Source organism: Chionomys nivalis, chromosome Y (assembly GCF_950005125.1).
Source record: "Chionomys nivalis chromosome Y, mChiNiv1.1, whole genome shotgun sequence".
NCBI classification, from domain to species: Eukaryota; Metazoa; Chordata; class Mammalia; order Rodentia; family Cricetidae; genus Chionomys; species Chionomys nivalis.
In genome coordinates, this window is record NC_080113.1 from 5,056,456 (window position 1) to 5,082,406 (window position 25,951).

At 38.2% G+C, this 25,951-nt stretch overlaps 1 protein-coding gene across 3 annotated transcripts; it reads right to left on the reverse strand.

Moving 5' to 3' along the window:
* Positions 1-291: 291 nt before the first annotated feature.
* On the reverse strand, positions 292-15,987 carry LOC130868821 (zinc finger Y-chromosomal protein 2-like). Of its 3 annotated transcripts, none has more exons than XM_057760843.1 (7): positions 15,927-15,987; positions 8,360-8,911; positions 5,535-5,684; positions 4,909-5,046; positions 4,163-4,294; positions 2,671-2,811; positions 292-1,475 (listed from the first exon to the last, which is right to left on the reverse strand). In XM_057760843.1, exons 1-7 carry the CDS (start codon positions 15,985-15,987, stop codon positions 292-294), a joined length of 2,358 nt encoding a protein of 785 aa, XP_057616826.1. The 3 variants fall into 3 exon arrangements, with proteins under 3 accessions (XP_057616826.1, XP_057616825.1, XP_057616827.1); XM_057760842.1 differs by having other exon boundaries at positions 4,163-4,321; positions 4,903-5,046; XM_057760844.1 differs by lacking the exon at positions 4,163-4,294 and having other exon boundaries at positions 4,903-5,046.
* Positions 15,988-25,951: the final 9,964 nt, after the last annotated feature.

Below are 25,951 nucleotides of genomic sequence, written 5' to 3' on the forward strand. Positions count from 1 at the left end.
CAACATGAGTTAGGTAGTCGTAAGTATTATGTAAGTAAGTTAGGTAGTAAGGTTTCAAAGACAAAAAATTCAGAGTAGAATCAGGGACTATGTTGTTAAAAGAAATTTGTTTCTCTCACATAGTAAAGTTTACAGGAAATAGGATACCCTACTGAATAAAATGTAAAGGCAAATTGAAGCAATATTGTATTTGCTTAACAAACTTACAATATTAGGTCTGAACAAGAATGACTGCTTTTAAAATGAAGTTGTTGCTTCTAAGTCAACATCCCTACAGGTTAAGATATATTCTTAGGGCAGGTTAACTTCCTTATGATGTCGCAATATATGCTGATTCTTTTCTGAGGGTCTCCGGAATCCTTTCTTGCAGTACTCACAGCAGTGAGGATAGTCTTTGGTATGAATGGAGATAACATGTCGCTTAAAGCCTGAGGCATCTGTAGTGCTATATTCACAGTACTCACACTGATATACTTTCCGGCCACTGTGTGTCTTCATATGATTTTGAAGCTCACACTGTTGTTGAAATCCCCTTTTACATCTCTTACACTTAAATGGAACATTCACTGTGTGAACTGAGAGAATATGGTGACTTAACACAAATGGATCCGGACCCTTAAAGTCACAGTGTCTACATTGGTGCATTTTTTTACTTTTGTGGGTAGCCGCATGCTTTCTGAGTTCTGAAGGCCTATGAAACCCTTTGCTGCACAACTCACACTTATGAGGGTAGTCTTTTGTGTGAACTGAAATTATGTGTCGCTTCAAATCACTTGAGTTTGAACTCTTATGGCTACAATGCAAACACTGGTACGTTTTGCTTTCTTGGTGCATTAGAGCATGTTGTTGTGCCTCTTTGGTATCTGAGAAAGTCAGGACACAGGTGTCACACTTCAATGGTATCTCTTTACTGTGCTTAGTTTTTATATGTGTTTTCAGGTTAGAAGAGTCTGCAGACCTGTACTCACAATACTGGCATCCATAAGGTTTCTCTCCAGTATGAATTCGTATGTGCTTTCTGAGCTCTGATGGGTGACGAAAACCTTTACCACACTCTACACAAACATGAGGAAATTTCTTGGTGTGGACTGCCAAAAGGTGGCGATTCAATAATGGCTGTTCATATGTTTTATATTCACAGAACTTACACTTGTACGTTTTGCTGGCTTCTTTTTCTCCATGCATTGTTTGATGAGAACACAAAGCCCCAGCATGAGACAAATGGTTCCCAGACTCATCACATTCTGTGTCCTTTCCTGTCTTACTGGCCAGCTTGTGGCTCTCCATGTGATTATGAAAACTTATCTTCTTCTTGGTACTGTAATCACAGTCAGTACAGTGGTATTTTTTATTAGCAAGGTGTTCAGGATGGTTTTTCACATGACTTTTCAAGAAACTTTTTGACTTAAATTTCTTTCCACAAAACACGCAAGGGTAGACAGCTAAGGGTTGTCCATCAGGACCAACAATTATTGCTAAGAAATGGAAAGAGACAAAGAAAAATAATCAAACCTCACACTTTTAGTTTCTTTATTAAGCCTAAAGTATGTTTCCTGGAATGTATCAATTTTTTTAACATTCTTTTCACCACTTTCAACATACATATTGCAATCATAAGAAAGAACTGGATCCAATATGATGGGATGAATTTCATTTTTTTTCCAGTTTTTTTTAAAGGAAGCTTCAAAGAAGCCTTAAATTACAGTCCTACTCAAAATAATTTGTAAGTAAAGTTAACCGTTTAATTTAGTTATTATAACCCAAACTTTCAATAATCAATGACATTCTTCAACAACACCCACAAATTTAAATATGTAAAGCTGTGTTCTCCCTATATACATGTCCCCAAAACCATCCACGAAAGGAATACATTCTGTAAACAATTAAAAGTGCTTTCCTGTTTCCCTAAGAGAAGTCCTTTTAAATTTTAAATGCTCTGCTGGTAGTAAAGGTCTGTGACCAAGGTATTTAAGGGGGGGAGGCAGAAGGATAACAAATTCATTGCCAGCTTGAGCTCCAAAGGAAGAATTTGCCTTCAAACAAAACACAGAAATAAAAGCCCATAAAAACTTGATTATTTTATCTTCACATTAAATAAACTAACAGTCAAGTAACATGATTCATGTCAATAATGACAGATACTTTGAGTAAGGTGGATTGCATTTAGTTTGCAGTCAGTCTTGGCTAAAGTACGAGACCCCACCAAAATAGAGTACCACAGCTTATAGGTATCTTTTCTGTTCAAACAAAATAACCAGAGAGTTAAGTTCCTTTCTTTTTCTTAACATCTGATCTATAGTCTGTCAGTGCAAGATTTTTTTTTTTTTATTTTTTTTTTTTGGTTTTTCAAGACAAGGTTTCTCTGTAGCTTTTTGGTGCCTGTCCCAGAACTAGCTCTTGTAGACCAGGCTGGCCTCGAACTCACAGAGATCCGCCTGCCTCTGCCTCCCGAGTGCTGGGATTAAAGGCGTGCGCCACCACCGCCCGGCTTTATAGTCTGTCAGTAAAACTATCAATGAATGGAAACTTTTATTTTCAAATTTAATGCATCAAAGCCATCTGGGATCAGGCAGTCAAAAAACCATCATTACACTTTTGTGGATATACAACAGCATTTCCTCATATAGTCTGCAGAACACCCTATACCATGGAATCTTTTTTCTTTCTTACCAGGTGGATAGTGCCTGGATTCAGGTCTTCTCTGTTTCTTTGGTTTTCGTTTAGGCAGTGTGTCAAGGTCACGTGACTCATCTAGGTGCAAGACAGCACTTGCAGTGACATTCTGGTTTTCAGCTTCATCAGAATTATTACCTAACAATGGACATCAAAAACATACAAATTACAAAACTAGGGAATCTTTATTAACTACTACAATGAAATGTAAAATGTGATACCCAATTATAACAGAAACTTCTGTTTTATGTAATGCACTTATGAGCACATTTAGTTGACAACCATGGAAAAAATACCTAACATATGCATCTAACAGTCTGTGAAAACTGTAAAGACACAAGCCAATAGAAGAGAAAAGAAAACAAACTCCAAGTAGAAATTCTCTGTACTTTTAATTAGGTAAAAATTGAAGTAAAATTTGAACTATATAAGTTCTCCATACTTTTTAAATCACTGACTGCATTACTTTATATTTGTGAAAATTTAAGACCTCAGAAACCATTTCTCTATAAAAAGATAACAGACTAGAGAGATAGCTTAGTTGATAAAGTACTTACATGAGGATTTGTACTTGAACCCTACACACCCTGCTAAAAAAAAAAGCAAACCAAACAAAAAAGGGATGAATATAAAGGTGCATATTTATAATCTCATCATGAAAAAGGCAGAGACATGTGGTCCTGGCAGGCCAGCCAATCAGTCTGTTCAAGCCAAATAAGAGACTCTCACTCAAAAATCAAGGTCTCTCTTTAAAAATTAAAACAAGGTCTCCTGAGAAACAAATACATAAGGTTATCCTTTAGCCTCGGTAGTGTAGTGAAAAGCTTGTTAAGACACAGGATGCTTTAAAGGGAGGTGAAACATTACATCCTGAAGGGAAGGTCCTTAAGCTCAGCAAGGATACAAATCAAAAGCTTCAGGAAGTCCCTGGAAACTGATTAGTCACTCAGACTGCACTCCTTTATCTTCAAACATATTTAGGCAGTTAGGAAAGTAAAGAGAACTGTCAGACAAGATGGACTACTTTGAAGAGGCTCAGATCAGCCATACTACCTGGAAGAGAGTCACATCTTAGTTGCCTGGAAATCCACTCTACAACCTGTCAAAATGCCTACAGGTTACATGATAAATTCCAGGTTTCCAGCTTTCATTTGCTATGCTTGGGTAGGTTTTTGACAATGTTATCTAGCTGTCTTTGAACCATTTCTGTTCTTGTAGGTAACTACAGATTCCTAAAAATAACTTCAACCAACTCACTGGTTCACCATGTGGGACTTTGGTTGTATCCATACTTTGGTCTCTGTCACTGTTTCCCTATCTGGGATGACTAGACATTTCTTAACATCTCCCAAGGACTAATGTTACACAAGTGTCTCTACATACATGAGCACGTTTTTGCATCCACATTCATACACATCCCCACATAGATATACACCATACCACAAACAGGGTAAGTAAATCTGTACTAAATCTTTAAGCTGTTACTTACCATAGGCTGCTGTCCATGCACTAGGCAAGAAAGCCGACTTCATATCACTATCATCCATCTGTTGTTGTTCATGCACAGTAGTAGATGCTGCTGTGCCACCAGTGTCATCATCTCCGACAATCACTTCCATATAAACCTCATTTGTTATTTCAGCAACATCTAAGCACAAATTATTAAGTACTTTTGTGACTAGGAATATCACAATTTTAGCAATAAATAATTTATTAATATAAAACATCATAGTAAATATTCAATGAAGATTGGGTGTATTTTACTTTTTATCTCAATTTATTATTTCTGCTTATTTCTTTCATTCTTAAGATAAGTTCCTACATAATAATCTCAGGGTATTCTGGAATTCAATTTACCATCCCAAATCCTCCTCCTTCAGTCTTTCAAGTGCCTAGATTACAAGTGAATGTAACCATGCCTTGGTTTTTATTTATTTGTTTGTTTGCTTACTTTGTTTTTTGAGACAAAGTTTCTCTGTGTAAACAGCCCTAGCTATTTCCTGCCTCCTGAGTGCTGGGATTAAAGGCGAGTACCATCACAGTCTGACTGGTGCCTATTTATTTCTTAAAGCCAACAATTTAAAATACATTAAAAGATACAGATGTTCTTTTTTATATCACAGCATGATAGCCTTTATAACAAGGATGTTGCTATATGACTTGCATTAAAAAGAATCAGAGCTTATAGAAACATAAACCATCTCCATTCAAAGTGAGCCATGTACTTACTATAATCTTTATCTTCCTGCTGAGGGTCATTGACAGTCATATGAACCATTTTGTCTTTGGGAACATGAATACTACTGTTCTGATCATGTAGTTCATTTCCATCGTCATTTTTAGTCTCACTCTCTGATATGTCTCTAGTTTGTCCTAAAAGAAAACACGCTATGAGAATTAATGCGCAACTTCATTTATTTGACTTAGTAGGCTTACCATTTTTATATTTGCATATTATCTTAGAAATGTCTTAAACTTTAAACAAGCTTTCAAACTTTCCAACCTAAATAGTTTTTTTTTTTTTAAATCAGGTCCTGTACATACATACATTCATTCATTACAGTATAGGCAGGCATATTGCTTTGAGTTTGAAACCAACCTTGTGTACAGAGTAAGTTCCAGGCCAGCCCGGGCTACACCTGAGACCCTGCCTCAAAGACACAAAAGCAAACAAACAAAAAATCAGAAGAATCACACTGTATAATATAAAACAACATATATATGTTACTTATATATATTTTAATATATAATATTATATATTATAGTATTATATATACACTATATGTAATATAATATGTATGTACTATAACAGAATATTATAGATGATAGATAGATGGACAAGACAAAGTTTTCCTCCTTACCTAGGTCATCTTCTCTGGGGTCAGCTTTTAAAATGTACACCTTGATAACTTCAGGACATGTGTCATCCAATGTACAAGGATCAGTTTCTGGCTCTGCATGAATGCTAACTTCAGTTGAATCTTCAGGATCTGTTTTGTCAGTGTCATCCACTAAATGGACAGGAAATGCATTGTAAATCTTCACAGCAGAGTTAGAAACAAAATGTGACTGCTTTTTCCTTTCTGAAACAGAGCTGAAGTGGCCCTGACTAGTTTGGTCAGCATTTCATAAAAGTACTTGCTCTCCAAGTCTGACAGCGTGCATTTGATCCCTAGAACCAGTAACAGGAAAGAACTGACTTGTGAAAATTTATCTTCTAATCTCGACCTATGTAATCAAACAAGCACAGTTTCTCTTTCCCATCTCACACATACACACTATACACACACTAATAAGTAAATTTACAAAGAAGGTAGTTAAATGGTTAAGAGCACTTGCTATTCTTAGAGAGGACCAAAGTCTGGTTCCCAGTATCCAAATAGGCAACTCACAAACTTTGGTTCCAGGGGATGCCCCCTTCTGTCTCCATGGACACAGCACAGATATACTGTACACTCAAACACACACTCACACACTCACACACACACACACACACACACACACTATTAGATAGAAAAATAGAGGGAAGCAAAATACTCTAATATATAAAAGGAGAATAAATAAATCTTTAAAACACATATTATCTAACCTGATACATAAAATTTAAATGCAATAAACACCTTTTCCTTCTTTTCAAGAATGTACTGGGGTTTGAACTCAGGTTTATCTGCTATACATGTCTGCTCCACCCACATGCAATTAATGCTTACTAAAATACTTCTATAAGTAATAAAATATTAAGATAAAATGATTTACAATAATCCGAACTCTTGGTATAATTCCAAAGTTATGAAGAATAATGGAAGAGCATATTGTCTCAATTATTCATCTATAAATAACAGTATCAACATGAAAAGTCAGTTAACAGTACTCTTCATGTAAACATTTTCTTACGGGCACCAGATACATATATGGTACACAGACATACATGTAGGCAAAACACCTATAACACATAAAGTAGTAATTTCAAAAAGTTGCCAAAGTTTTTAAAAACAAAACCAAATCAAACCCAACAAAAATAAATGTGCAGTGCTGATGATGGAACTCAGGCTTTAGACTTAGAAGGTAAACATGCTTAGTAGGTAAGCTTCCATTTAGCTATATACCAACCCCTATTTCTTCAACTTTGCTTAGACAATGAAAAGAAACTCCTGATATGATGTATCTTATTTAAGAAAAAAAACTTTAAAATGAAATAACTATGCCCTTAAAATTATATCACTTCAACTGTTCAAAGAAAATACATTATGCTGAATGTATTTTCATATAAGTAAAATGACAAAAATCTAAGAGTGAGGAAAACAATGTTGGCTTGAAATAAAATTTGCAATAACTGCAATGAAAACACCTTGCTAGCACAGTGATCATTCTATAACCTACCAGCCTTGTCTTCATTCTAGCACACAAAGATACCATAATCATACACCTACAAGCTTACTAAAACTTGTTTTAACACTGTGCTGAATAGTTTTGTGCCAACTCAACACAAGCTAAAGTCGTCTGAGAGGAGGGCTTCTGTTAAGAAAATGCCTACACAATATTGATATGTACACAGATCTGTAAGCATTTTATTATCAGTAATTGATGGAGGAGGGTCCAGTTCATTGTGGGTGGTCCTGGGTTCTGTAAGAAAGCAGGCTGAGAAAACCACAAGGAACAAACCAGTAGGCAGCTTTCCTTCATGGACTCTGCATCAGATCCTGCCTCCAGGATCTCACCCATTTGAGTTCCTGTATTGATTTCCTTCAATGATGAACAAGGATATATTAGTGTACACGTAATAAACTCTTTCCTATCCAAGTATTTTTTTGTCATGCATATCATTGCAGTAAAAGATACCCTAATCAAAATATAAAACCTACAAATACATACTATTAACACTGTTTTAAAAAGAAAAAATAACACAAGTGTAAGTGACCTCATACTTAACTATATAAGCATAAATTGATACTAAAAGTGATAACCACATATGACTTAAAAAATACCAAACAATTTTGTTAGACAAAAAGACCTAAATCCTAGAAGACAAAAGGGAAATGAGGTGAAGAAATAGCTTGATAAAGAACAGCCCAAACCTACAAATATAATTTATATAAAACCCATAAAATTATAAGAATAAAATGGCTCAAATGTAGAGACAACATAATTTTACTGGCCAAAATAAGGAAGAAACTATCTTTTGGTGTTTGAAATGATGTGTCACTACGAAACTATAGCTGGACTTTGAGAATTGATGATCTTCCCTTCTTTAAACCCTTAGTGCTAGCAGACAGGAGGAGGATTCTTGAAGCTTACTGACGAGCCAGTCTAACGGAACTGATCAGTCACCTTCAAGTACACTGAGTCATCTTAGTCTCAAAGAAAAAAGGTATAGAAAAGCCAAGGATAGAAATTGTGTTAATCTCTAACTTCCACATTCAAGAATAAACCTGTGATTGTGCACCTGAATGTACATACACAAACAAGTATGTATATTTACATATAAAACAAAACAGAAAAACATTTCATTGATAATTCAGGCATGTTGGCACACACTTAAAACTCTGGTACTTATCAGTGTCAGACAAGAGAATCAGAAGCAGAAGTTCATGTTCAGCATAGAGTGTAGTGAGACCCTGTCTAAAGCAAAACAAGCAGAAACAAACAAAACAAAAAAGTTTGATAATCACTGTAGCTAAAGACTTACAAAAAATTATAAAATAGTACTCACAGTTGACTTGGATGTTATCTTGCTGCTCCAAAGGTATACCATTGGAATCTAAGACTGCTTCAGAAGCACAATCTGCTACTAATATTTCTGAAATGTCAGCTGTCAGAGGACCACTGATGACGTCTGCTTCCTCTATGCTATCATGAATCACATGCTCAATATGTTCCACGTCAGACATGTGCAAAGCTTCACTCATCAACACATGTTCAGGCATAGTCAATGAGGTTGATGTAATACTAGAACCTAAAATGTCTGGAACTGGGAACTGTGCTAAAGACAATTCTTCAGTTATATCTAAATCAAGCACTTGCTCAGGAATGATAATGTTATCACATATATCTGTTTCCTCTAAAATAGGTGAATAACAAACATCTTCAATAACAAAGTTTTCAATACCATCTTGGATTATAATTGAGTCTGGCTCATCAGGTATAAAATTTTGAACAGTTACATCTGAATTGGATAAAAAAACAGTTTCTTGTACTTCCAAAATATACTGATCACCATCCATGTGTATTGTATCATCTCCTTAAAAATTAAAATTGAAAAGACAATTTTCAGGTAAGCACACATATCTCCAAGTACATGGTTTTAAATTTCTATGAGGAAAACACACACTATTGCCTTGGTATTAAGTGAGCTATGTAAGAAAAAGTAATTAACAAAATAACTTAAAAATCTTAGCTTCCACCAACAAAAAAGCTGCAAATCTGGGAAAAGCAGTTTTAGGATAGTCATAGAAGAAAAGTATTTAGAAAAGAAATTTTAAGGTATCAATATAACGTGTTGAAAATGTCAATTTAACATTTTGTTAAAATGTTAAATGAAATGTTATGATTAAGTAAAAAGTGAACAATACAATTTAGAAAGCAAAACTTTTCTGAAGTTTCATTTCCCTTTTCCATATTTTATCACTAAGACAAACCACTTAGTTTTTATCCTCTTTCTTTCCTTAAAATTTGTATTTCTCCATCTTGTTTTTGAGAAGTAGCATCTATAGCTTAGTCTGTGATACTGCCAACTATAAATAAAGTCATCTTTTGTGGAAGTAAGATTAAAACATTCAAGGTATAAATGAAAAGTGAGGCAAAGTCCACAGTTATGGACAACCGACAACTGGCTGAAAAAGATATCTCACTGGATAGTTAAATGAATGAAACTTCTGCTGTCTTTCAGGAATTAGATGTTAAGGACATTGGAGGTGGGACATAGACCAATATGCATTTAGATATAAGCTATATATCTGCAGTATTCCCTTTAGTTCTTCCTTTAAAGAATCAATTTTCCAAATCCCACAGAAGTTTTTTAGACTAAAACTAATACAATTTCATTCTGTAGTTAAGGAATGAAAGTAAAATGAGTGAGCCATTGAAAACTCATTGAGATTAAATGATTTAACCAGTACCACAAAACTGGCACATAATAATGACATTCAGTAAATTCTGTTCAGACTGTAAGTCACAAATGGAAACAGAATTTGCATTATGGAGGGAAGGATGTATAAAACAAGAAAATGTAACATAAAAAATCAAATAGCAGGACAATTCTAACTTATAGAAAAACCAAATGTAGGGGCCTCCTATGTTAAATGTCATTTGCATGATAGACAGCATTTAGTAACAAAAGAACTAGATAAAAGCCCAAATTTATGTACATGTAAGTTGTGACTTTGGGCAAATCATTTAACCTCTGAATTTCAGTCTCCTCTTTAAATTAGGATAGTGGTACCTGTCAGGCATGTCATAGGAGAGTGATGTTGTTCAAATGGGAATGTATGCAAAGCATCCTGAAAAACTATAAAAAGACTTTTTATTACTATGATGACAGTGAAAATTTATCTATAATACACACTATTATAGATAAATAACTAAGTATTAATTATCTAGACTAAAACATAATTGCTCTCCAATCTGCTACTTAACCCAAGTTCTAAGATTACATATGGTAAGGCAAGGCAAACTAAGAGTTCTGAAGTTTTTCTTCAAATAACTTAATCTCCTGTTTTTGAAGTATTATGTTTCAATATGTTATGAAAAATTAATTATAAATTGCATTGCCTATTAAAATCTGAAACCAACAAAACGTGATTCAAAGGACTATGAAAGACACAGAGAAAACTTAGAAAGGTTAGTAAGAAAAGTTCAATAAAAGTAAATTGATAAAATTGTTATGAATAGGTACATATTTTCTTTTTGTTTGTTTGTTTGTCGAGACAGGGTTTCTCCATAGCTTTTGGTTCCTGTCCTGGAACTAGCTCTTGTAGACCAGGCTGGTCTCGAACTCACAGAGATCCGCCTGCCTCCCGAGTGCTGGGATTAAAGGTGTGCGCCACCACCGCCCAGCGTTACATATTTTCTTATAGAGCGTTTTATAATATGGCAAATGCAGAATAAATAGTAATCTGAAACTTCATTACTCGAACTTCATGAATAATTTTCCATATACAGTTTGGGGCTGAAAATAAACTATCCTCCTGACGCAAACTTTTTTTATAGGGGAGCATGTGAACCAGAAGGTTGTAAAAGTAATATAGGATAAACACAAAAGGGTTGGAAAATACCTAAATTGATTAAGTAAATAGTAGGGAAATGACAAAATCCATGATTAAAGATCTAAGACTAAGAGTGATAAAATGATTTTGTTATATGTAGTAATAATGAGAAGCCAGGTGTGGCAGTGCACACCTTTAATTCCAGCATTTGGGAGACAGACATGGAAGATCTCTGTAAGTTTGGGGCCAGCCTGGTCTACAATGTGAATTCCAGGAGAGTCAAAGCTATTATTCCATCCATCGCATTCCATAATGCAAATATGTTCACAATATAAAAATCACATTCCCATGAATGTGGAAAGTTTTGGCTTATCCAATGTGAAATTTTTTAATGTAATCCAAGTAAATGAATTTAAGGTCATGGATAGGATGAGTGTACCCAGTCTCAAAAGATGAATTGTAATTTTACAAGACAATGTAGAGAGGCAAGTTTCCTGCAGACAGGCTGCTCCAACACTACCTGCCCCTCACTGACAGAACCCTGTAAGCTACAAGGACCACTTTTGTCTACAAACCCACCCATCCACTGACCTCAGAGGAACTCTGAACCACATGTTGCAGCTGCACACAGAAAACAAAGAGGTGAGTGATCAGCCAGCCGGACACCTCACTCTCTAGACCCTCCATACCAGGGCAAAACTGAGGGCTCCTCCCCCATAGGCTCACCTTCCCTAGACAGCAGCAGGCAAGTTTCCTGCAGGTAGGCTGCTCCAACTCCCCTATATAGATCAGACCTTGAAAGCTAGCTACAAGGCCCACTCAACCCCAAACCCACCCATCCCCTGTCACCTCAGAGAAATTCTGAACCACAAGCTACAACTGCACACAAGGGACCAAGAGGTAGATTATCAGTCAGCCAGCTGTACTCCCCTGCTCACTAGGCCTTTGGTACTAGGACAAAACCCGGGGCCACCACCCACCTGCCTCAGCTTCATAAGCTAGCCTTCGGGCAAGTTTCCTGCAGGTAGGCTGTTCCAACACCCTGATCCCATCTATCAGACTCTGTGACCAAGAGGTGAAGGATCAAGCCAGCCAGCTGGACACCCCACGCTCTAGGCCCTCCATACAGTGGCAAGTCCCTGGGCCCTCCCCTACCTGCCTCAGCTTCCTAGACAGCAGCAGGCAAGCATCAACACACTCCCTATCCCACCACTCATCGACAGAACCCTGTAAGCTACAAGGCCCACTCTGCCCACAAACTCACCCAACCCTGGTTGACCTCAGAGGAACTCTGAACAACGGGCTGCAAATGCACACTGAGGACAAAGGGCAGAGGAGGCAAAGATAGATTTCAGTGGCTACCTAGAGACACAGACAGCGACTGCAAGGATTGAACCAAGAAGCAAAGATACTGCCAGTACCAACTGGTGGAAGAGATGGGTAGGTGCCAATGCAAAAATTCATTCAACAAACTAAATGCACCACTGGTAACACCAGGACCCAGAGGTCATACAGCAGGAAGACCTGATCATCCCGACCTAGAAGAAGCAAAGTATCTTAAATATAACTTTATGAAGATGACAGAGACCCATAAACAGGAAATGAAAAATTCCTTAAAGAAATGGAGGAAAAGACCAACAAAAGTTTGAAAGAAAACAATAAATCTCTTAAAGAAATTTAAGAAGACCAAGAGAAAGCAAACAAACAGGTGAAGGAAATAGCTCAAGAATTTAAAACTGAAATAGAGGCAATAAAGAAAACAGAAACCTAAGGAATTCGAGAAATGAAAAATCTGGGTATATAAACACAAACTACCAATGCAAGCATAACCAGCAGAATACAAAAGATGGAAGAGAGAATCTCAGGTGTTAAAAATACTGTAGAGAAAATAGATTTATCAGTCAAAGAAAACATTAAATCCAACAAACACTTAACACAAAACATCCAGAAAATATTGGATACTATGAAGAGAACAAATTTAAGAATAACAGGGATAGATGGAGAAGAACTCTAGTTCAAGGGCACAGAAAATATATTAATAGAAGAAACCTTCCTCAACCTGAAGAAGGATGTGCCTATGAAAATACAAGTAGAAATTCCAGGAAAAAGTAGTTATTCTTGTAACAGTATCTTACAAAATAGTTTTTTAGTCAAAATTAAGACAGAAAATGTAAAATAGGCCACTTCACACTAATTAAGAGAACAATCCATCCAGAGAACAATGATATGCTCCAAACAGAGATGCAACTGAAGTTCATAAATAAATTCCAATAAATACGAATTCACAGATTAACATAGTATAATAGTAGTAGATGATTTCAATACTTCATTCTAATCAATTACCAGGTCTTTCTGACAAAAAAATTAAGGCTGTATTAGCCAGAAATGTCATAGAACAACAGGAATCTAAAATACTCAACCCAAAACAGCAGGATCCACATTTTCCTGAGAAGGCCATAAACTTCCTCTATAAAGCATGTCTTAACAATTACAAGAAATTTAAACAAAACATATATTCTATTTGGTCAAATGGAGTAAAGCCTCAAACTAATGTAGATTAAACAGTCTGCTACTGAATGATGAAAAGACAATTGAATGATTAAAGAGAAATACAAAAGTTCCTGGGTCAAAACAAAAGCACAAACACAACCAAACTAAATCTATAGGATAAAAACAATGAATGTAGTCCTAAAAGGGAAGTTTATAGGTCAGTTTGCCTATATTAAAAAATCAGATCTCACCAATAACTTAATGATATACATTGCATCTCTGAAAAGACACAGATAAGGAAATAAAACTGACAGAGATCCTCAACAGAGCATTGGACTGAGCTCCCAAGGTCCAGATGAAGAGCAGAAGGAGGGAGAAGACAGGCAAGGAAGTCAGGACCACGAGGGGTGCATCCACCCACTGAGACAGTGTGCCTGTTCTAATGGGAGCTCACCAAATCCAGTTGGACTGGGTGTGATCAAACCGGACTCCCTGAACGTGGCTGACAAGGAGGGCGGACTGAGAAGCCAAGGACAATGGCACTGGGTTTTGATGCTACTGCATGTACTGGCTTTGTGGGAGCCTAGTCTGTTTGGATGCTCACCTTCCTAGACCTGGATGGAGTGGGGAGGACCTTGGACTTCCCACAGGGTAGGGAACCCTGACTGCTCTTAGGGCTGGAGAGGGAGGGGGAGGAGAGGGGAGAAATGGGAGGGAAATGGGAGGAGGTGTAAATTTTTGAAAGGAAAAAATAAAAAGAAAGAATGAAAGAAAGAAAAATAAGACACTTTCATTGCATTATCCCTGTCTCGAAAAACCAAAAAAAAAAAAAAAATTAACAAAGTGGAAATAAAAAACCAAATAATGTATCAAGAAGAACAAGAAAAGATCAGAAGCTAAGAGCAACTGACAACAGATGTGGGGATGAGAATCTTTTTGTTTCCTTATGTCTGGCAGCTAGTGGGTTAGCCCTACTTTAGTGTATGTTCTTTTTTCAATGATTTTTTATTTTATTTTACATTCCAATCACAGTTCTCCCTCCTACCCATCTCACCTCCCCACAACCTACCCCTATCCACTCCTATGTTTTCATACCTATCCCATGCAGGCAACAAAATGTAGATTTGGTGTAAAGTGTGTACATGTGCCTGAGAGCATATATGTATGTGTGCTTCTCTCTCTCTCTCTCTCTCTCTCTCTCTCTCTCTCTCTCTCTCTCTCTGTCTCTGTCTCTCTCTCTCTCTGTCTCTCTCTCTCTCTCTCTCTCTCTGTGTGTGTGTGTGTGTGTGCTTATTCACTCATGCAACATATCTGTAAAAGAGTAGATGATTAAAAGGTAGCAAAGGGAAGAATATCCTGGCATAATGGTATATTATTTGTGTTTTAATAAATAAATCTTTCCGGAAGATCAGTGCAAAGCAGCCCCACTTGTCAGTCATACAGATCAGGCTGGGGTGACACACCTTTATTCCTAGTCATAGGAACTGGGTAATAGTGGTGTACGCCTTTAATCCCAACACTAGAGAGCAATATAAAATGGGAGAAGACAGATCTCATTCAGTCTCAATCTGAGGATTCATTTAGTGGCTTGGCTGTTTTGCTTTTCTGATCTTCAAGCTGAACCTCAATATCTGTCCCTAAGGTTTTATTATTCGTGTTACATCAGGGGAGTTGGAGGAGGGTAGTATAAAATGAGAAGACAAAGAAAGTTCCCTCCAAATTGTCCACACTAATACTAATAACACTATAAATGTATAATGTAGAATGAAAAATAAAAAATTTGGCAAATGGACTTAAGGTACAGTCCTAAAAGTAGAAGATGACTTTAAACCACTTCCTTTTGTAAAGCAAGAAATGAAATGAGGGCTTCCTCTAGAAGCAAGGATAACTAGCTCTGGATATCAAATTAGAAGGACAAATGACATGTTTCACAATTGCAAGGAATTATAAATGACCAATGTAGGTTCTTCCTGAAATTTCTTCCAGAAGAATGTACACATACTGTTTTGAACTTGTTATACTATTTGTCAACTTGTTATATACTATTTGTCAACAGCAATTGAACACCTCAGTGTTTGTGTTTTTGACTTAAAGAATTTTATTGTAAATTTCCTTTGTAGGGGAGTATATTGTGGAAATATACCAATGCAACAACAACAAAAAGCACCTCAAATCACAACTAGTAGGATTTTAATGTGTAAGTTGGACATAATCAGAGTTAAGTGAAACTGGACCAGTTAGATGGTTTTGCAGGGAAAAGTTCTACCAAGCCAGATTAACTGGGATCCCTGAGACCTAACTGGTAGAAGAAGAGAACCAAATCCTACAGACTACACACAATATGCTATACACATGCATGTTCACACACAATGAATAAAAATAAATGTTAATAAAAAAACATAATAAGTGAAATTAGCAGTAAGACCTGGGCAATTGACAACAATGAGCTTTTGGCCAGATAGTAAGGTAAGTAGGATATCATATTAAATATGGTGACACATTTTGTTAATAGCAATTCTAAATCTAGTAGATAAGAATTAAAATAACCAAGAAAGAATATACCTATTCCATCATAAAATGAGTTTTCTTCTTGTGTGGTCAATTCAAACTCATCTTCATCCATGGCCTTAAGTTCTCATTTAAGTCAGTTCCTAAACCAGAGAAGATAGTAATTATTTTACAAATAAATTATCAGAATATCAAAAACTGATTTTTTTCTATCACATATTAAAACGTTATCATATTTGTATTTCTGAAAAACCCATTATCAATAGCCTATCAACTTATAATAAGAAAGGATTTTTCAGAATAAGACATACAAACATCTCTTAGACCTAGGTAAGCTCCTCTTGTCTACTAGTGGGAACCTAATGTTATATTAGGGCTCAGATTAATCCATTTTGTAAATTCCCAGGGAATTTCTGCAAGATTTCATTACAATGGTAAATTTAAGATAGTCTCCAATTAGGCTCAATTATAATTTCAATTATGAATTTCACCACATTATAAAATAGTAAAAATTCAAATTCCAAATTCTTTTTTTTTTATTCTTTTTTAATTAAAATTTCCAACTGCTCCCCGTTTCCCATTTCCCTCCCCTCCTCCAACACATTGCCCCCTCCCCCCACTCCCCTCCCCCATCCCCACTCCTCTTCTCCTCCCCCCAGTCCATTCCTCCTCCCTCTCCATACTGAAGAGCAGTCCAAATTCCCTGCCCTACAGGAAGACCAAGGTCCTCCCACTTCCATCCAGGCCCAGGAGGGTGAGCATCCAAACAGGCTAAACTCCCACAAAGCCAGTTCATGTATTAGGATCGAAACCTAGTGCCATTGTCCTTGGCTTCTCATCAGCCTTCATTGTCCGCCATGTTCAGAGAGTCCAGTTTCAACCCATGCTTATTCAGTCCCAGTCCAGCTGGCCTTGGAGAGCTCCCAATAGATCAGTTCCACTGTCACAGTGGGTGGGTGCACGCCTCGTGGTCCTGATTTCCTTGCTCATGTTCTCCCTCCTTCTGCTCCTCATTTGGACCTTAAGAGCTCAGACCATTGCTCCAATTTGGGTCTCTGTCTCTCTCTCGATCTATCGCCAGTTGAAAGTTCCTGTGCCATTCTTCTTGGCCTCTCGTCAGCTCTCATTGTCCGCCACATTCCGAGAGTCCGGTTTTATCCCATGTTTTTTTCAGTAGCAGTCCAGCTGACCTTGGTGAGCTCCCAATAGATCGGCCCCACTGTCCCAGTGGTTGGGTGCACCCCTCATGGTCCTGACTTCCTTGTTCATGTTCTCTCTCCTTCTGCTCCTCATTATAACCTTGGGAGCTCAGTCCGGTGCTCCAGTGTGGGTCTCTGGCTCTATCTCCATCCATCGCTAGATGAAGGTTCTATGGCGATATGCAAGATATTCATCAGTATGATTATAGGATAGGTTCATTTCAGGTTCCCTATCCTCAGGTGCCCCAATGAACTAACTGGGGACATTACCCTGGGCATCTGGTAGCCATTCCAAGTTCAAGTCTCTTGCCAGCCCTTAGGTGGCTCCCTTACCTAAGGTATGAGTTTCCCTGCTCCCCTATCCAACCTTCCTTTATCCCCAATCACCTTGATTCCCCCAGTTCCCCTCATCCTCTCCTTCACACTTTTCTCTCCCCATCACCCCTCATCCCCATCCCACCCCACCCCCAAGATTCCAATTTTTTGCCCATCAGTCATGTCTATTTCCCATAGCTGGGAGGATATCTATATGTTTTTCCTTGGGTTTACCCTCTTGTTTAGCTTCTTTAGGATCACAAATTATAGACTCAGTGGCCCCTATCCATGGCTAGAAACCAATTATGAGTGAGTACATCCCATGTTCTTCTTTTTGGGTCTGGGTTACCTCACTCAGGATCGTATTTTCTATTTCCATCCATTTGCATGCAAAATTCGAGAAGTCATTGTTTTTTACCGCAGAGTAGTACTCTAATGTGTATATATTCCACAATTTCTTCATCCATTCTTCCATTGAAGGGCATCTAGGTTGCTTCCAGGTTCTGGCTATTACAAATAATGCTGCTATGAACATAGTTGGACAAATGCTTTTGTCATATGATAGGGCATCTCTTGGGTATATTCCCAAGAGTGCTATTGCTGGGTCCAGGGGTAGGTTGATCCCAATTTTTCTGAGAAACCGCCACACTGATTTCCAAAGTGGTTGCACAAGTTTGCAGTCCCACCAGCAATGGATGAGGGTACCCCTTTCTCCACAACCTCTCCAGCAAAGGCTATCCTTGGTGTTTTTGATTTTAGCCATTCTGACAGGTGTAAGATGATATCTCAAAGTTGTTTTGATTTGCATTTCTCTGATCGCTAAGGAGGTTGAGCATGACCTTAAGTATCTTTTGGCCATTTTAACTTCTGTTGAGAATTCTCTGTTCAGTTCAGTGCCCCATTTTTTAATTGGGTTAATTATCCTTTTAAAGTCTAGTTTCTTGAGTTCTTTATATATTTTGGAGATCAGACCTTTGTCTGTTGCGGGGTTGGTGAAGATCTTCTCCCAGTCAGTAGGCTTTTCTGATCTGTATTTATGTCATAACTCCTTCCTGTAAATCAACTCTAGACAATCAGTGAAATCGATATTCTCAGAAAATATTTCTATCTGATAAAAAAAGACTAGCTAGCAAAACCCTTCTCATCCTTTAGTAGCCTTATGAACAGGCCATGCTATTTCAAGATCATTTCCTTGATGGATAATTTTTTTTTCCAGTGAAGTTTCAACACAGGACTTTCTGAAGACAGACACACTCTGAATCTCTTCTTCACAGTAAACAAAGACAGGATTCTGATATTTCCTCAAAATATATACAGTATGCAAGAAAGAAACAATACTTTCAGAAAAGTTAAGAATTTTCAAATTAAAATGAACAATTTAACATTGTAGATATTAAATCTTGTATACGCATATCTTTCAGCGCTTAATATATCCTCTCTCCCAAACACTTCCTTAAAACAGTAAGAATTTTAAACTGACCATTTGAAAATATTTTCAGATAAATTAGAAAATAGGTTTTATTCTTCCCCATCCCATGATTTTCCATATAGTTTGTGCTTTATTTTACAGAACAAAAATTAAACTATCTTCATATAAAGTTCCACGTGTCCTTTACTGACTACCTACGTTCAGCACTTAGTAAAACAGACTGAACCAGAAATATTAAGCTGGTGCTCTCATAAATCAGGCACCAGGCAGAGCCAACAAACCCTTTCACAAGGGTACCTGCTGATCAATATCAGTTACTGTTACAATCTCTACTACACCTTCTTTTGCTCTACAGGAGGATTTTCCATCATAACCCAACATTTAAAATGGTGGCTTCCTCTCCCCTTAATCCCTCCAATTATAGTTCATTTCAGACAGCATGGCCAAGATCTTCCTTTGTGACCATCATGTTCCATCCCTTTATATACTGCTCAAATCAACCAGGCTGGCTACGGCCTTAAACTTTTGTCAGTCACCCTTTCACCAGGCCTTACTACCGTGACCATACAGAGAAGAAGAGTAAGTAGGAACCCTTTGCTGTTTACTGTACCTCTCTTCCTCAAACTCCTGCCTATTTACTTAACACTTCTACCTGTGCTTGTGGCTGCAATGGTTTTCCCTACTGCCTTCTCCTCAAACCTAAACACAGCACTATTCCCTGTAGCCTAACTAATGCCTCTATTCCCCAAAACACAAGTGTGCTGTGATTTCAGGCACTATTCTCTAAAACCCACCTGGCTGCTACACCACTATTCCCCATGGTACTATAGCACCTCTTTCCAGGAACTATTCCTTAAAATCTGTTGCACTGCTATTCCAGGCAATATTCCCTAAGGCACAAAATCACCTCTGTTGTTTAATACCCAGCTGTGCTGCTATCCCAGGCACAGTTCTCTGAAACCTGCTGTGACACTTCTCCAATCAATATCCCCTACAGTGCCATCATTCCCTAAAACCCAGCTGAGTTTCTATTCCAGGCATTTTTCCCTAAGGCCCAATAGCACCAATATTACCTAAAAAACAGCTAAGACACAATTATAGGAACTATTCCCTAAGGCTCAACAACACAGCTATTCCTTAAAAACCCTGATGTGCTACTATTCCAAGTACTATCCCCTGAGGCCCAACAGTGTCAGTATTCTCTAAAACCAATCTGAAATGCTATTCCCATCTATCCCAGATGAGCCACTATCCCCAAAGGCCCCAAACGGTCACTATTTCCTAAAAGCCAGCTGAGCCACTATTACAGGAACTATTCCCTAAAGCCCAGGTATGCCTCTAATGGAGGAACTATCCCCTAAGACCCAACAGCACCACTATTTAAAATCCAGTTTAGCAACTATTATAGGCACTACTCCCTAAGGTCTAACACCACTATTCCCTAAATCCCAGCTCCATTGCTATTGCAAGTACTACTATTCCTTAAAATCCTTTGTGCCACGATTCAAGGCACTATTCCCTAAAGACAACAGCACTTCTATAGTCTAATACCCAGCTATACTGCTATTCTAGGCATGATTCCCTAGAACCCTGCTGCACTGCTATTTCAGGCACCATTCCCTTAAAGTCCCAAAGCACCACTATTCCCTAAGGCCCAACAGTGCTGCTATTTCCTAAAACCCAGCTGAGCCACTACCTCAGGAAATACTCCCTAAGGCACAACAAGACCACTATTTCCTAAAACCCAGCTGTGCTGCTATTCCAGACACTGTCTCCTAAGATTCCAAAGCACCACTGTTCTCTAAACCCAGGTGTGCTGCTATTCCAAACACAATCCCTTAAGGCCCAACAGAGCAAGTATTCCCTAATTCCCTGCTGCACTGCTGTTCCAGGCACTATTGTCTAAGGCGGAGCAGCGGCCCTATTCCAGGTACCAGTCCCTAAAACCCAGCTGTGCTGCTATTCTAGGTACTATAGCCAAAACCCTGCTGCATTGCTATTCCAGGCACCATTCCTTAAGGCTGAACAACAACCATATTCCAGGTACCATTCCCTAAAATGCAGGTGCACATCTATTCAAGGATGCTATTCTCTAAAGCCCAACAGTGACATTATTTCCTAAAAGTCAGTTGAGCCTGTATTCCAGGCACTGCCCCATAAGACACAACAGTACTGCTATTGCCTAAAACCTGCTGTGCTGCTATTCTAGGCACTACTCCCTAAAACCTGCTGTGCCATTATTCCGGGCACTATTCCCGAAAGTCTAAGGGCATTACTTTCCCAAAAACATAGGTGAGTCTATTCCAAGAATTACTCCCTAAGGTCCAACAGCACTCCTATTCCCTAAAATTCAACTGAGTCTCTATTCCAGGCACTACATCCCAAGACTCAGCTGTGCCTCTATTCTAAGAACTATGCCCTGAGACCCAACAGCACTGTTATTCTCTAAAACCAAGAAGCACCACCATTGCCTTTAAACCTGGGTGAGCAGCTATTCTCTAAGGCCCAGTAGTGCCACTGTTCCCTAAAACCCAGTTGCGTCTGTATTCCAGGCACTATTACCTAAAATGCAGGTGCACAGCTATTCAAGGATCCTATTTACTAAGGCCCAATAGCCCCGCTATTCTCTAAAACACAGATGAGGCACTATCCCAGATACTATTCCCTAGCCCCAACAGTACTGCTATTCCTTAAAACACAGGTGAAACTCTCTTCCCTAGAGCCCAACAGTGGCACTATTCCCTAAAGTCCAGGTTAGCCACTATTGCAGGCACTATTCCCTAATGCCGAAAAGCACATCTATTTCTCTAAAACCCACATGAGCCTTTATTCTAGGCACTACCCGTAAGGCCCAATAGTGCCCCTATTCCCTAGAACCCAGCAAAGCTTGTATTCCAGGCACTATTTCCTTAGGGCCAACAATACCTTTATTGCCTAAAACCAGCAGAGCCAGTATTCCAGGCACTTTCTCCTAAAGCCCAGCAGAGCCACTTCCAGGCACTATTCCCTAAAGCCCAACAGCACCATTATTGCCTAAAACCCACCTGCACTAGTAATCCAGGCAGTATTTCCTAAAACTTAGTGAGGTGCAATTCCAGGCACTATTTCCCTAAGGCCCAATAGCACCATGATTGCCTTAAATTCATCTGAGCCACTATTCCAGGCATTATCCCCTAAGACCCAACATCACCTTTATTTCCTAAAAGCTGGCTGAGTAAGTCTTCCAGGCAATATATTGTAAAACCTGCTGCCCTGATATTCCTGACACTTCTCCCTAAGACCCAACAACACTGATATTCTCTAAAGCCCAGCTGTGTCATATTTCAAGGCACTATTCCGTAAAATCTGCTGCACCGCCATTCTAGGCACTATTCCCTAAATCCCAATAGCACCTCTATTGTCTAATACCCATCTGTGTTGCTATTCCACGTACTATTCCCTAAATCCTGCTGTACTGCTATTCCAGGCACTGTTTCCTAAAACCTGTTGCACCTTTATTCCAGACACGATTTCCTAAGGCCAAATAGCAGAGTTACTTCCTAAAACCCAGCTGAGCTGGTTTCCAGACAGTATTCCCTAAGACTAAATATTCTATTCCCTAAGGCCAAACAGCACAGATATTGCCTAAAACCTGCTGCTGCGCTATTATTCCAGGCTGCTATTCTCTTAGACCTGAACAACACTGCTATTCCCTCATTGCTGCTATAAAAATAGGCCCAACAGCACTGCTCTTCCCATAAGCCCAGCTAATGCCGTCCTCTGTGGACCAAATAACCAACAAATCTATGAAGGAAACGTGTCTTATAAAGTTGCAGGAGAGTTGGGTAAGACTGTGGCCTTCAAAAACAGGCTTCTAAATTCACACTAGGCCGCAACGCAAAGGCCACACCCAGGACTCATGAGGACAGTGTGTGTTGGTGCTGGTAATGATGGTGGGTAGCTACTGTACGCTGACCTTTCCTCAGAGCACTGGGCCTGGTGTGGCAGGCTGAGGGAAGAAAGAGGGGCCTAACGGAGTAGCTAACAAAAAGAGACCGAACTCCCGGACTCTGGTGTTGATTACTATCAACACCTAGCCTCAGCAACAAAAAGAATCCGGACTTTCGGATGCTGACATTACTGTTAACACCGAACCTCAGCGTCATGCAAACACCGCAAGATACGTAAGGGCCAATTTTGGTTCACTTACCGGTCCTTCAGTTTTTTCCCTCCTCCACACCCCTCTCCATCAAGCTGCAACGGAGAAGTCACGGCTGCGTACGCATGCGCGAGAACAAGAACGCATGTGCATGCGAGAACAAGGTACAGAGCGTGACAGCGCGAGAGTGAGTTCTCTGTCTTTAATCACACTGGAGGGATTTCTTCGGAGTTAGTTTTTCTGTTTTTCTGGAGGCTTAGACCGTTCACTGAACTCGGCATGGAAATCTAGAGTCTTTCTGTTCTGGTTGAGGCCAAAATTTATAGATTCTCTGACTCCTGCCAGCAATAAAACCTTTTTATTTCCTCGAAGCTTCCGCAGATTTATGTGAGGCTCTGCCTTTTTATAATTTGTTTATAATTTTATAATTTCATAAATAATCTTTTTGAAAATGAAAACAAATAGCATGTTACCCTAGAAAAACTATTCAACTTCTTTAAAATTTAAATGATAGTTTTCAGAGTTTGAGACTACCAGGGATTTAAATGATAGTTTTTAGAGTTTGAGACTACCAGGGAAAGAAAACACAAGACAAAACATTTTTCAGTTCAAAGATGTAAAACAAGTTTTTTTTCTTTGTTTTTCCATACAATGTTGCAACAAATAGCCTCCTTCCCAATCTGATACTGTGATAGTTAATGTTATATTTAGGCTTCCTACGACAAAACTGTTTTCAATTGAAATATAAACAACAACTCTTTCGTTTGCTTATTTTTCATGTAAATGTTGCAACAATGAGCCTCCTTTCCAATCTGATACTGTGATGTTTAACATCATATAACATTATATTTACGCTTACTATGAGACACCAAAACCAAAACTGACTCTAACATGTAAACCAATAACTTGTAAAAGCTATACCCTAATAGCACACTTCCTTTTCTTCCCTGATGTTAAAGACTATTCTTAAATAGATGGATCATGTAAAATTTGCTTTTCTAGCAAGACAATAGGTCATACCACTAATTGCTATTTTCTGACTTTGTAATCAAACTTGTTTACTTTGCTCAATGACTAGGACAACTGCAAGACATTTGATCAAATTATAACATGCCCTAGCATAGATTAAAATACAGGTGATTTTGTGGGTTACACATTCTAAACCCTAGACTGATATGACTAGATGCTGCTTCATCTTGGGAGCACTCTTGAATGCAGTCCTGGTGCCATGGCTTTTCAGTGCCACTATTTAATAAAATCTTTAGTTGACTGAAACCAAAATGTAAGTCAAACTGGTGAGTCTTTGTACAATCCCAGTCTGACAGTATTCCCGATTCACAGAAAGAACTACTTCAAAGGGGGAAGAAAGAGACTAGAGTTTTACAGGCACAAACCCAAGTTGTCTCAACACTGGGCATTTTACTGCTATGATATGATTTATGTTTTTATTTGTTTTTCTGTACAACCAGTGGCTCACTGAAATACAGAAGCATAATTAGTATCTGGTTAATACTTTTAGATAACAATTACACCGTACGTGGAAGAGGTTCTGAAATGAGTCTTCTAGATTGCTGTCAAGATTCACTTGTTGACGGAATGACTTAGATTATACTCCAGGCATCCTATGACTAACAATCGTTAGAATGAGAAGGTCCTGTTGACTTCTAAGTTTTTCTTTTTTAGACAGTAACTAAATTTGAAACTCAGTTTGAAATGGAGCTATTTTTTTAACCATTACCTTCCCCACTAGTCATCCAAATCAAATCATCAACTTTCTGCAACCAGGACTCATGGCAATTTTGAAGCAGTTTGTAATCTGCAGGAGATTCTTTGTTGTCAGTAAACTAAGTAAAAATCTGCTGGGATAGATATAGAATAGAGACAAAAGTTAAATTTAAGGAGCTTGAAGAATAAACTTACTCTTAGAACTTCCCTTCAAGAATAAGGAAGATTAAGCTGTTAATTGATATGATAGCAGTGCTTGCCTGAAATATTTTGATCTGTGACATATGGGTTCAAGCTATGACTTCTTGAAGTTTACATGATTTTTTAAAGTTACAAAAAGAGTTCATTACTATTATAATCTGTACTGAAATCATCATGTATAATACTGTGGAATAATCCTTCTGTTCAATGTGAATATGTATTATTCTCATTGGTTTATAAGGAAGGTGATTGGCCTATAGCAAGGCAGGTTAAAATTAGGCAGGCCTATCAAACTTGAGAATACTGGGATGAAGAAGGGTGAAGCTAGATGGAAAGGGAGCAGGAGATGAATTGGCATGTTAATAAAGGTACCACCATATGGCAGAGCATAAATAATAAACACAGGTTAACTTAAAATGTAAAAGGTGGCAAGGTATATGCCTGGGATGTTGGTTAAACATTTATAAATAATATTAAGCCTCTGTGTGGGCTTGGTATTAGTCACAAAAATGGGCAGTTCTTTTGAAAGGTCCTGCTGCCAAACACTTAAAATGTTTATGAGCAGAGGGCAGCATGTTCCTCAGCCGAGAAGTGGACCCCAAAGTAGGGTTGGTAAATATGGTTTTTAGAGCTGGCAGTAACATACCTCTGTCATGAGACTAGAATTTCAGGGAACAAAGAGGGAGTCATCAACACTAGTACCAGCATGCCATAATCTAAGTTATACAGCAAGCTTTTTTGCTCATGCAGACAGAAAGATACCGATACACAGTAAGGACAGATTTGGATGGAAAAACCTCTAAATGGGTAACAATGTGTGTGTGTGTGGGGGGGCTTGAGAGAATTCGGAGAAGAGAAAGAGTACATACAGTCTTAGATTAAAAATATAGTTTTAACGTAATAAAAAAGTCCTTAAAAGGGGGAGTAAAATATTATGAAGTAAATAAGCCACATAAAGATGGGAAATACACAGAGAGTCTGGATTGTGCATATTATTGTCTTTAAATTTTTGACTGCTAAGAGAGCTTGAATTGTGGAAACCTCATGATTAAATCAACCTAGATATTTTAAA